This window comes from Neolamprologus brichardi, chromosome 16 (genome assembly GCF_056152115.1).
Source record: "Neolamprologus brichardi isolate AB-2024 chromosome 16, ASM5615211v1, whole genome shotgun sequence".
NCBI lineage: Eukaryota > Metazoa > Chordata > Actinopteri > Cichliformes > Cichlidae > Neolamprologus > Neolamprologus brichardi.
In genome coordinates, this window is record NC_142119.1 from 19,078,536 (window position 1) to 19,091,485 (window position 12,950).

Genomic DNA, 12,950 nt, shown 5'->3' on the forward strand with positions numbered 1-12,950 from the left:
ATAAAACAAAAATTGCTAACGAAATACAGTAAAACAGAAGCACATCAAATACTAGATAAGATTGAGGTGTATATAGGGTGTAAAGTTTAGTTGAAGTATAACTATGATGTAATAAAATCTCCTTGGAGAAACATCACAGCGACGTTTGGTCGTCAGCGAGTGTTGTTTCCCCTCCAGTCCAGCAGGCGGCGGTAGCGCACGTGAAGTCCTACAAGAGCGAGACGCAGGTCAGCTGATCGCTACTGTAGAGGGGAGAGAGATGTCTGTGAAGATCTTGCGAAGGATGGAATCTGTTTTTACCGTCACTTTGACCATCTGCTGGCTGTTCACAGTCGGTAAGAAATACATAATAATAGTTTTTCATTGTTGACGTGTTGGGGTGTTTTCCCCCCACGTATTTACGTGTAATAGCACAGTATCTTATATGCGCTGAATGGCAGATCGCTCGCCGAGCCCAGAACATTGTTAGCGTTGCCGTTTAACTCATTGTAATATTTCTGTGGCCAGACTCGTACGACCGTGCTAATATAAACGAGGAAACGTGGAATAATAACTCTGCGGATGCTGAGAATCATTGTTCGGCTTTTGATTGTCATCAAGCGGAAGACCATAGGGTTAGCTTGTTGCTAACGGAGATTATAGCTCAGTCGCTTCTTAAAATCTGCCAGTGACGACGAGGACGTGGTTAATATTCGTAAGGACGAGGTTGACAAATTCGTCCAGGTCATGTAAAAATGAAGCAAGTATTAAATATACGGCTTCCTGGTAGAGGGTTACGATTTTACAGAAGCCTGGGCGGTCACGTGACATGCTATACGCCACTGGTTCCCCTTTATTCACCATCAGCTCTCTGTCACGAGTTCTTCCTCCATCCACATGAAAGGTGAGGGGCGATAGTTACTGAGCAGGCCGCTGCTTCTTGTGTTTTCTGTAACAGTGAGATAAACTGTGCGCCATCCTCCAGCAGCTCAGGGCTGACAGTCAGTAAAGGTTATAGTGTTAATGCCTTATCACTGTTTATATAAATACTTTTAACTGTTTCCTTATTCCTAAGGGATTTGCAGAGATTTTTAAACTGTATGCCGTTCCTGATTAATCCAGGCCTCCCATTTATCCAGGCTTGGGGCTGCCATTGCACTAAAAAGTGATTGTCTGCCAAAAAATTATTGCCCACATTTGAACTGTTGCAAATGACATGTTGACCTATAATATGTCAAACATATCTCTAATGAATGATATCAAGTCATTTTGAGCCAGAATGAACATTCCTGTCACAAGGTTGAAGACGTAGAAGTTTATATATTCTCTGTTTGTCCAGGTAAATTTATCATGTATATTAAAAATGTCTTTTTCAAGAGATATCTGACCAGTAGGGTAGCAGAAATGGCAATCACAGTGGCCAAGAAGGACCGGATTGATTATAATGTAGGTACAGTAAGGCAGAGTCATGCAAAACAGGTAATTTCTATAATTACGCATATCCAACTAAGCGTTGCCACTGTACTGTCATGGTGGACAGGTCTGCAGTCTGTCACAGGGCTAAGGCGCAGACAGACAACTCTCATTCACACCTACAGACACACTAGAGCCTACAGTTAGTGTAAACCTGTGCATGTCTTTTGACTGTAGAAACCATGCAACCATCTGCAAACCCATGCAGACTCCATAGGCTGGATACAAACCAGTGAGGCCACAATGCTGCCCTCTTTGGAAAAACAGCAAAAAAAAAAAAGTGTCATTATGAATCACATGTGATATTTATAGATGTAAAACAGTTTACTGCCATGAATGTGTCAGTCTGGTTCTAACACTAACAAATATTGGCCCTCTTGGTTTGGTAAGAAAAACTGAAATTTACTTGGAGTCATTAACCCTGGTAAACATAATTGGCTTTGATTTTATTGTAATGTCCCACTTTTCATAATTATATTGTAATGTTTTGCTTTCATATGTAGCTAATAAATCTAGAGGATCTAGATTTACTGCTACTGAAGCCTTGAAGCAGATACTTCAATCAATCAATCAAGGCTTTATTCGCCACGTGCAGGTTGCCCTGCAGTGAAATAGGACCCCCCCCCCCCGACCTTACACACACAACACAGACATCAATGGGGATACAGGTCGGAGATCGGTAGCGTTACAGAAAAAAACACACTGAAATATACACTACAATGGGAAAGTACAAGAGGAAAAAAAGAGACCTCTACTCATGCTGGGCTCCTGGGAGGACAGCATAAGAACAGGAACCAAAACAACTCCTCTGCACAAAAAAGCACATAAATTTCCACAGCACAACATTATGGAACACGTGACAAGCCACAGGGTCGGGTGGGCGGTGAGGAGTAATCCGAAGCAAACACAGCAGCCATCCTGCCCAGCGCTACCATTCCAGCGCGGGCTCAGACCCGCCGTGTTCCCAGGAGGGAACAAGCATCGGAGGCGTTTGGAAAGGGAGGGTGGATGAGTGTGTGCATATCAGTGTATATGTATGTGTGTGCGTGTCCAGAGTTCAGCTGAGACAGTGTCCTTCGCCCTGCTAGGCTAAGTAAACAGTCTTCCAGCCAACCCAGGTGGCCTTGCATGGAATGGGAAGGAACAGACTAAACACAGTCGTTATCAGGGTGTTTTTGTTCGGCTCCAGCCTTGAGATCGCAGCTGGCGCCGAAAGGGTATCCGCATGAAGTGATGGTGCTTTTTACTTTAATGCGAACAGCTCATATGAATTTCAAAACAGTTCTACAGTTCAACACTGGTCTCGCAATCTCCCGTTGGAGAGCCGCGAGCTTCGCCATACTTGCGCTCTGTGATGTTCTCATTCTTGTGCTCAAAGAGCCGATTCTGAGAACTCACGACTTAATGGTCATTATGTTGATAAAAATCACTCTGTATTTGTGACAGGTAAAATAAATGGTACAATACAAGAAAGTATTCCTGTGTAACCTGACTGGGTCATTTAACTCACTAAACTAGCCTGAGGGGTGATAGCTAAAGTTCTTGCTAGATGGTAAATATTTTAAGTAATGCTGTATTCACTGAGTCAGTATTCAGTACAGGAGCAAAAGAAGTTTCCGGACAGAATTGGACAAAATTCGTTGTAATTTAATTTTTAAATAATTCATAGAAAAAGTAATACATGTGCCATTCTTTCAAAAACTTGTGCATGTTGCCATGTGACGCTTCTTTTTGTTCCTTTTGTGGGAATTTGTGATTGCAAAATGGCCACGTTTTAAAATACAAAATTGGGCAATCAGTTGGATACAGAAAGTGCACCGGGCAACAGATAGTGACTTCAAACAAAACTAAAATAACCAGTGAAGTTTGGTGGTGATTGGGATCAAAAAGAAAGCTAAGCTAATAATTATATTTGTAGGTGGTGATATTTTTTTGTCTTACTTAAAAAAACAAAAACAAAACCGTACCCTATTCTTTTCCACTTAGATTTACAGTCCTGCTGTTTTCCCCCTCAGGTGTCCATGGAGACAGCTTCACTGTGCTGCAGGCTCCAGAGTTTGTGTCCTTCCAGAAAGGTGACTGGCCGGTTTCTGGAGAGAAGATTCCTGACCTTGTGGCTTTAACCATGGGCTTCTCAGTTCAAGAGGTGATTTGTTACTTCAACTCATGCTCCACATTTTTATTAGTGTTATAGAAGAAGGCTAAGCTCATAATTACGCCAGCTTAAGCTCTACTATGCATGTCCAATTGCACAGGATCTATCGTGGCCAGGCCTCCAGGCCGGTCCGTTGTTCCAGCGGCCCCGGGCCAACGTTCTTGTGGTGGTGAGAGGAGTGGATAGTCTGGCTCTGCCTCAGAGCGTGGCCTCATATCCCCTGGAGAATGTAAGTATGACCGTTTTTGTGCATCAGCTTTTTATCTTGGTATAAATAGAAGTGTAGACCTGTATATGAAGGTGCTATCTTCTTTCCTGCAGCCTGTTCCCTTCACCATGGATAGTGTTGCAGAGACTGTACACTCTTTGTTTGCTGAGGACACCCCTGTAGTCCTCCAGCTGGCCCCCAGTGAGGAGGTAATAAAAGTCTGCTGATGTACTTCTTATCTGAGACATCCCTCTTGAGGCACTGTTAGTTATTTACTTTGACCTGTCTTTCATTTCTTTCAGCGGCTCTATATGCTCGGCAAGGCCAATGCTGTGTTCGAGGACTTGCCCGTCACGTTGCAGCAGATCCGGGCCCGTCTGTCCCAGGATGGCTCAGTGCTGTCTTCTCTTCCCCTCAACTCCCTCAGCAGAAATGCAGAGGTCAGTTCTTAGCCACCTTTAAAACCAAAAGACTTAGTTCTTACTCCCTAGTTAACCAAAATTCCTTCCTTTGCCTTTCTTACCCTTTTATTCTTATTTTCGTTAGGCCGATTTGCTCTTCCTGTCTGAAGTCCAAGTGCTGCATGATATCACCGCTCTGGTGAGTTGTTCCCTCGGACTGAAGCAATTCTTTCCACTTACAAAAAAAAAGGAAAAAAGAGTTGTGTTTGACGCAAATCTTTTCTTTCCCTCCTGTAGCTGCAGAGACACAGACATTTGGCTAAGGACCACTCCCCTGACCTGTACTCGTTGGAGCTGTCTGGCTTGGAGGAGCTAAGCCGGCTCTATGGTCCAGACTCCCCTCAGTACCGCGACGCCACGGCTCTTCTCGCTTCTGTCCTTCAGAAGGTTAGAAGAAGATCTGAAGAAGCGATACGCCTCTTCAGCTAACAATTTAACCACATTTTAACCGTGTGCGTGTGTGTTTTTGTTTTTTCATTTCAGTTTGGGCAGGATGTGTATGGTCTCTATGGCAACAGCTCTGTGGTGGAGGTCGTTACAGTGAAGGCCTTTGAAGCTCCTTTAACCAGGAAGTCCCGCTCAATCCTGGAATCCAGACAGATTGTAAGTCTGGGTCAACCTACTTTTACGTTCTGATTTTCTGTTTAGTGCCAACAAAAAGGCAATAATGAGTCACATGATGATTTTATATATATATATATGCCAGAGGAGATACTTGCTGAATATGACATAAATGTACCAAATTAGAATGGGTTCATTTACATTTCAAGCACATTTTCTGTAACACATGTAGTTTAGAGGTCTGCGTCATGTAGCAGAGAATAGCAGCAAAATTACTTTTCTTTTCGAGAGGCGTTCATTCAACTTTGTGGTGATTCTGAGTTTCTGTTTTGTTTCTTAGCTGCGGACACTGACACTTTAAACTAGTTCCAAATAGCTGTTTATAATTTCTTGACTACTGCAAACATTTTTCAGAGTAACCCAGGCAGCCTTTACAACCTGGCTTACAAGTACAACTTCGAGTACGCCGTGGTCTTCAACATCGTGCTGTGGCTCATGATCGTTCTGGCACTCGCTGTCATCGCCATCGCTTACAACCTGTGGAACATGGACCCGGGCTACGACAGCATCATCTACAGGATGACCAATCAGAAGATCAGGATGGACTAAGTCCTGCCTGTCGAATCTCCTGCTGTCCCCTTAGAGCCCTCTAGTGAATGTTTGTGTTTTGTGTGAGGTCTCATTTAGTGAATAAACTGTGAGAGTGTGATGGGAGGAAGACCGTAATACCACTCACGTCTTTGTTTACAACTCTGGCTGCAGAACCTACAAAAATATTAACATTTCGTTAGTGGCTCCTCAGTTTATCTACAGCGGTATCGTTCTTCATGTCCTGGGTGAACAAACTGAAACTTCCTCTCTATAAACTCACAGCATTCCTTATAAATTTAACCCCTCACTATCTGTGTCTCATCTGTTTTTCTTGGTGATTGAAGTTGTTTTTTGTTGTTGTAAAAAATATATTGTAATATGAAAGAATGAGATTTATCTGGTTTCTCTGTGAAATTGTTGTGCTTTTCTTTTTGTGGGAAACAGTTTTAAGTTAAATGAAATTTTATGTGTATATATTGAATATACAAATGCAACTGTATGAGAAACGGCTGTGTTCTTGTAAAAAGATGTCAAGTAGACTTCAGCGTGCTTCTATTCTAGATTACAGATGTGTTGGGACACAAATACTTGATCTAAATGTTGTTTGTTAGGATTGGATTCGAATAAATGAAGCTCTGTAAATTGCAATATGTGAATGACAATAAATTATTAAATGGATCACCCTGATTTTTATTTACTCCTATATACCACACACTGTGCGTAATTATAAAGCTTGATTAAGGTTTTATCTAGTATCTACTAGACAACACCCCTCTCCTGGGTTCTCTGCATTGGCCTTCTGCACATGTTAAAATTTATTTTAATATTTTACTGGCCACTTTTAAAAGTCTCTTGAATTTGGCCCCAAGCTGCCAACAATTATTGACCCCATATGAGCATGAGTCGCCTTGGATCCACATTCTGAGCACTTACAGCTGTTCCAAAATCAAGAGTTAAACCTAGAGGTGACTACTTTTGCCATCAGGGCTCCTCAACTTTGAAATGATCCACCCGAGGAAATCGCTTCTTAAAGCTCATTTCAATAGACTCGCTTGTATTTGTTTATATTTGTATTCTTTTGGTGTCTGGCTTCAATGCTTGCCTACCCTTTTAGTTTTTTTGAATTTGTAGTTATATTAAATCTGTAAAATCTGTTTTGAAAGTTGCTGTATAAGTAAAGATTATTATTATTATTATATTTTATTAGATATCCTGTAAATGTTACGTCAACCCCAATTCTGTATAATCATTCTTATGTCACCACTGCACAGGTATTGCTCATCGCACATCGTCTTCATTACATGTTCAGCTTTCGTAACAGCTCAGCCAATCAGAAAGCAGGGTTTCTTGAAGCCCCGCCTCCGGCACGATATATTAATAGGTTGTGAGCTTTTATAACCATTCGCGGACACAGGAAGCTGTGTGTACCTGTTACGGAGAAGTTTACGAGAAGTACAGATTGACACTGGACAGAAACGATGGTGTGACTGCTAATAAAAGGTAGGAGACTTTTCTGAAATCCTTGTTAAACCGTTTCGCGACCACGCGGTGTTTACATTTTTTCCACAATAAGATCTACCTATGTGACTGTATATACAGTATGTGGCTTGACTGTATATTTATATATTATATATTTTATATACACACACGTATAGATAGATAGATATGTACAACAAAACAAAACATTACACATAGCACACTCATACTCATAGTAAATCGTGTTGTTTTGTTGTGTTGTTGTTTCATATTGCAGCTAGCATCTACGTGGTTAGAAGGATCCGGGCTTCCATCGCTGAAGGAGAGCAACAGGAGAAGCCCATCCTGACACCATGTAGTGCTATTGGTAAGATAATAACCAACTAATGGAAATAAACTGCAAGCAGGAAAAAAGTTCAAACTGTCTATGACTGTGGATGTCGCAGATCTTCGTTAACCCTTTAAAGCCAAGTGTGTCGTGCCTGGTACATGTGTTTTGCGGGTTTTTGAGACCTCTGTATTATCAGTGTGATTTTATTTTTCTTTCACTCCCCCCTTTTCATTCTAATGAGTCATTTTAGTCTTACACTTATGCGAAACATTAATTTAGTAAACAAGCAACACTTATTTTTACCAGTGAACTGCACATATAACATAGTTCTTAAGACATTACATCATTAAGCATGAGATTAGGGGTGTTAGAGGTAAAGACAGAGTGTGCGTGTAGATTTATGCAGGAGCATTACACTGTAAATATCACTGACTCCCATGTGTTTCTCTTGTCATCTTAGCTGGAAAGAGAGCGGGGCAGGGGTTAAGAGAAAAAGCCTCAGCTGCATCACTGAGCCCAGGATCTGATGAAGGCGTCTTAGAAGCAGCAGGGCCGGGGACGTCATCAGAGACAGCCGTGCAGAAATGTGGCTCCTGATGTTAAAGACTACGCTGGACACTAGGACCATGGACAAGTCAATGGAAATAAATAATCGATTATTTATTTAATTTCATTTTTGGGGGGTACTCATTCATTTTATACACTAAACAGTTTATGTGTGAAGGTCTACATTGTTATTTTTCTTTTACACAAAAGCAAACATCAAACAAACAAGAAATATTATTCCAGCACTGTCCATGTTGTATGTTGTACCCAGTGGTCAAATTTTTATTACTTGAGACATTTTGACTTGCCACACCATGAAGTTAGCATAGCTAATAGAAAATATCACTATAATAACATTACCCAAAATCAGTTTTAAAAAAAAGTCTGCATATGTTATCAAGTGTGAGTGGTAGGTCAACATGTTCTCTGTAAGTAAAATCTGAAGTTTATCTGCTGCAGTGTTTGAAGGCTGGCTCACCAACCTCTTTCCAGGGGCTGAGCTGGCCTGATGTTTCTGCTGTTACATCAATAAATTATAAAAATGCTCTTGTGGTCATATTTTCTTATATAAGGAATAAGAGTGTACCAGTAAACATGCATTGACAATAATTGTGTATAATGAAAATATCTATGTAAAAAATGAAATCGTCAATTATTTTATTTTATTAATAAATGAGTGAGTGGCTGTTCTTTCACTGAGTTAGTTAAGGATGAATCTGATGAATGGCATTGTTATTTTTTTTAAATTTTTATTTATTTTTTATTATTCTACAGCTTTCAGAAACAATTTTGCTTTTTGATTGCTACATTTTTGAAAATATATTTAGTTTTTATTTCAATTATGGCTGAAGGCTGTGGTTGAAGCAAAAACCCAGGTGGGGGAGGAGCTTGGAGAGGTTTTCGGACTGTCTCCAAGAATTTCTGGCAAAACTGTCAGGCAACTCAGGAGGGGGAGCGGTGCTCTACTTGCACTGTGTATAGTGCAGGTAGAGCACTGCTGACTTCGACTGAGGATATTTTCAGGTTGTGGAAGAGATATTTAAAGGATCACCTTAATCCCAGTGGTGCATCTTCCGTGGAGGAAATAGAGTCTGGGGACGAGAGGGGTGACTTGTCCATCAAGTCCATTGCTATGGGCCATTCGTTCCTTTTACAACTGTTGCAAGTGCTTGGGCCACACAGCCGGTAATAAGTGGGACTCTGCCAGGGCTGCCCTTTGTCACCGATTCTGTTCATAATTTTTATAGACAGAATTTCTAGGCATAGCCAAGTGGTGGAAGACTTCCAGTTGGGTGGTCTTACAATCTCATCTCTTCTTTTTGCAGATGATGTGGTTCTGTTGAATTCATCAGTTGATGGCCTCCAGCTTGCACTGGAGTGGTTCGCAGCAAAGTGTGAAGCGGCAGGAATGAGAATCAGCCCCTCCAAGTCTGAGGCCATAATCTGGAAAAAGGTGGAGTGCCCACAACAGTTTAGGGGCGAGTTACTGTTCCAAGTGGAGGAGGTTAAGTATCTCGTGGTCTTGTTCATAAGTGAGGGGAGCGGGAGATTGACAGACCTTTTGCTGCTACGGCTGCAGTGTTGTGGACGCTATACTGGTCCGTTGTGGTGAAGAGAGAGTTCACCATAAAAGCGAAGCACTTGATTTTTCGGTTGATCTACATCCCTACCCTCACCTAGCACTAGATTGCAGATACAAGCAGCGTAAATGAGCTTTCTCCAAATGTTGGTTGGCCTCTCCCTTAGAGATAGGGTGAGGAGTTCGCCTATTCAGGAGGGACTCAGAGTAGAGCCACTACTCCTACACATCGAAAGGAGCCACTTGAGGTGGTTCTGACAGGGATGCCACCTGGGCGCCTCATGCTTGAGGTGTTCTGGGTATGTCCTACTGGGAGGAGGCACTGGGGCAGACCCAGGATACGCTGGAGAAATTATATCTCTCAGCTGGCATGGGAATGGCTTGGTGTTCCCCTGGATAAGTGGAATAAAGTGAACGGATGGATGGAATAATGGTGAAGTGAAAATCTGAGTTTAATCCTTAAAATTACTTTTATTTTTTGTGCTGGGCCTTTTGACTTTTCCAAGCTGGAAAAGCACAGGATAGAAATGGCAGCATTATTGGCTCCATTCAGGGAACACTATAGTGTCCCATGACAGCCATGTTGATGAGAAAGCATGAATTACTGACTGTTGAGTGAGTTGTGAATAATTACATCATGGATTTTTCTGCTGTATGTACAGATTTATACTGAGAGATTTTGTAAAAAATCTTTTTGTGGAAAAAAACTTGATAGATAGGTAGATAATTAAGTTTAAGCACCATATGTGTTGAAACTGTTGTAAAACTTACAGCTGTATTATTGCTGGTCTAACATTGGTATGCTTATCGCCCCTGGTAATTGGTATGCAGTGTAACAAAAAACAAAAAGACTGTAAAAGTGGATGGTATTATATTTTTTACATATATGAATTTTGGGTCCTGTGGGTGCTGGAGTAGCAGACCAATTAAACTATAAGTTAGTTATTGTTCTGCTGGGATACTTGCTGGGATGCATCTTGAAATTCATCTTCACGTGATAGTGAAACATGTTTCCATGTTTCCACTTGGAAGAAGAGCCCAAGGCAACAGCCATCAGTTTTCCCAGACACAAATCCAATAAAATCAACTGCAAGATTTGCTGAAATGAGACGAATCTACCGGCAACATCACAGTATGAGAATTCATAATGAGGGAGAGTTTTTGCAGGGGATCTACACAACTGTTGGCAGTTTTGGTTGTTTTAATTTCTTTATTGACACATAGCAGCCACCTTGGTAGGTATTCTGTGCTAGTACCAAGTTTGACCTCCCTTTTCCTTCAGAGCACAGATGCAACATTTTCTTGGTCCATTTGATGTGATAGCATAAGATAGTTGTTGCACATTTGCTGGCTGAATATTCATGATGGGAATTTTCCTGTTTCACCACATCCCAAAAGTCCTCTATTCATTGGATTATGATCTCGTGACTCTGAGGCCATTTGAGTACAGTGAACTCACCAGTTTCAGATGATTTGAACTTTGTGACTCTGGTGTTTTATCAGAAGATTCATTGTACACACCAGAGTCATGGTCAGAACACGGTCAGCAATACTCAACAATAAACAATATTCAGTTAGCACCAAGGAGGGATTTGTAAAACCAGGCAATGTTTTCCAGTCACCCTTTGTCGAACTTTGTGGACCTCATGGAAATTGTTGCCTCTGTTGCCTTTTTTTAACTGACAGGAACTGCACCCAATGTGGTCTTTTGCTGATGTAGAAGACCACACCTACTGTACACCTAAGTCTTTGCATTGGGAAAGAATTTTTTTTTTCTTATTTGTGATGTTTCCCAGTGCTTTACTGCAACAGTCTTCAGTTGTTTTTTGTTCATTAGTTGTCTTCACCATGGGAAATGCACCTCAACTGAGTTGACTGTCTGACTCTAAAACGCCATAATATTGTACTTCAATACTTTCAAAAATTTTCCAGTTTTTCTTTGTTCCAGATGCTGTTGCCTTAGCCACCGCCAATGTCCTAATATTCCTAAAGTTAAATGTGATGGATCTGTTTTGGCTTTCATCTTAGTGACTGACTGTTTAACTTGGACTTAATGTGTGAATCCTGTGTCCACACATTGTGGATTCACATAAACAACTAGCAGATGTAAATACTACACTTGGAATCAACTCTAGACCTTTTAGAAGACAGTAAAACTTTATTGTCATTGCACAGAAGTACCTGCTTATTTTATGAAGAAATAATGAAGGGATCATACATCTGTCATAACGCTTGAGTGAATTGTAGAATAATATTTGAGCTTCTGACAATAGGAGCTACTCATAAAAAGATAAATGTAAATGTAATTCCTCAACTGTGAATGGAATATTTTTGTTCAGCCCCCTCGAATTAAAGCTGACTGTGTACATTTAAACTGTTTCTTGTTTTTTTTTTTTTATTTCAAAACTAGACTTCTCCTTTAAATATTAGACAAAAGCTGCCAAGTTTTCCTTTAACTGATGAGCATGATGTAGCTTTTATTGTGTTATTGCAACTGTGATATGCTACATCTCAGAAGTAATGGTGAGTTGTAGGGTATGGCTATAAAAGAGAGAAAGACTTCATAATAATAACAATAAAAGTAATTATAATAATAGTAATTGAAATTTGTATAGTGTCTTTTAAGGAACCCAAGTTTTAACCACATTTCTCCTAAAATAGAGGAAGGGAAATCAAGTCCAGTGTCTAACAGGAAAGAGAAAACAGCGAACAAAGTAAAAAGTAAATTGTAAATGCCTTGTATTCTTAATACAGTTTGTGATAAAAAAACAAAAACTTACAATTTTATTATTATTATTATTAGCTTAATATATCCCCTTTAAAACATATGTATTAAAAGACTGTTTGACTAGTAAATTGTTTTTATAATTATTGGTCATTAAATCATAATATAATTAATTGTTTAGATTTAAATATGAATTCATTATTATTCCTAAAACAAAGCTAGTACTTGCAGCTTTTGCTGTACATCTAATTATTAATTAATTACAGACAGTCTCAGACTGGGACAAAAAATCAGCCCAGGTATTTTGACTAGTGACCGGCCCACCATGGCATTATAGGAAAAGCCATAAAGCCTTTATAATAAACTTAAACCTACACCACCCTCCCTATTCTGGTATTCTAAACGGTCTTTAGCAAAAATATAAAACAACCTAATTTATAATTACATATAGGGTTGCCAACTCCCAGCAAAAAAAGAAAAGAAAAAATAGGGAAGCACTCCCCCACCCTCTGTTTCAAGATGCTTAATTGACAAAACTGATTTTAATTTAATGCACGTATCAAACAAATGCACAGAAATCTATTATTTTTCTCCTGTAATCAAATAGATTCAACAACTTTCTTCAACAGAATTGCAGACTGCACAGATGGTACCTTCCCAAAGGAAAGAATACTATAACTTACTAGGGTATATACTAGACTTAATATTTACTGAATACAATAATGTATTTCTATACATTTTACATCAGATGAAAACTTTGGTTGTAAGATTCAGATAAATATTTATTAAAAGTTCGACATTTTAAATGAGAATAAGAAAGAAAAGTATGGATCCTGGTGTTATTTGTCTCTCAGAAACAGTTAAT

The 12,950-nt window shown here is 39.9% G+C and overlaps 1 protein-coding gene and 1 long non-coding RNA gene across 2 annotated transcripts; both read left to right on the forward strand.

Annotated features, from left to right (window-relative positions):
- The first annotated feature begins 200 nt into the window (after window positions 1–200).
- atp6ap2 (ATPase H+ transporting accessory protein 2) lies at window positions 201–6,106 on the forward strand. The gene is made up of 9 exons (XM_006788196.3): window positions 201–335; window positions 3,468–3,598; window positions 3,708–3,836; window positions 3,929–4,024; window positions 4,118–4,255; window positions 4,362–4,415; window positions 4,514–4,663; window positions 4,760–4,879; window positions 5,252–6,106. Exons 1-9 carry the CDS (start codon window positions 260–262, stop codon window positions 5,444–5,446), a joined length of 1,089 nt encoding a protein of 362 aa, XP_006788259.1. The 5' UTR covers window positions 201–259; the 3' UTR covers window positions 5,447–6,106.
- A 689-nt stretch (window positions 6,107–6,795) lies between these two features.
- Window positions 6,796–8,326, forward strand: LOC118454034 (uncharacterized). Its single transcript, XR_004843554.2, has 3 exons — window positions 6,796–6,928; window positions 7,182–7,271; window positions 7,696–8,326. It is a non-coding gene; the product is annotated as an uncharacterized LOC118454034 (long non-coding RNA).
- The last annotated feature ends 4,624 nt before the right edge of the window (window positions 8,327–12,950 follow it).

Coding starts and splice junctions, on each gene's coding strand:
- atp6ap2 (XM_006788196.3), top strand. CDS start 260: ATGTCTGTGAAGATCTTGCGAAGGATGGAATCTGTTTTTACCGTCACT. Junction 336..3,467: donor CTGCTGGCTGTTCACAGTCG/GTAAGAAATACA, acceptor TTTCCCCCTCAG/GTGTCCATGGAGACAGCTTC. Junction 4,416..4,513: donor TGCATGATATCACCGCTCTG/GTGAGTTGTTCC, acceptor TCCCTCCTGTAG/CTGCAGAGACACAGACATTT.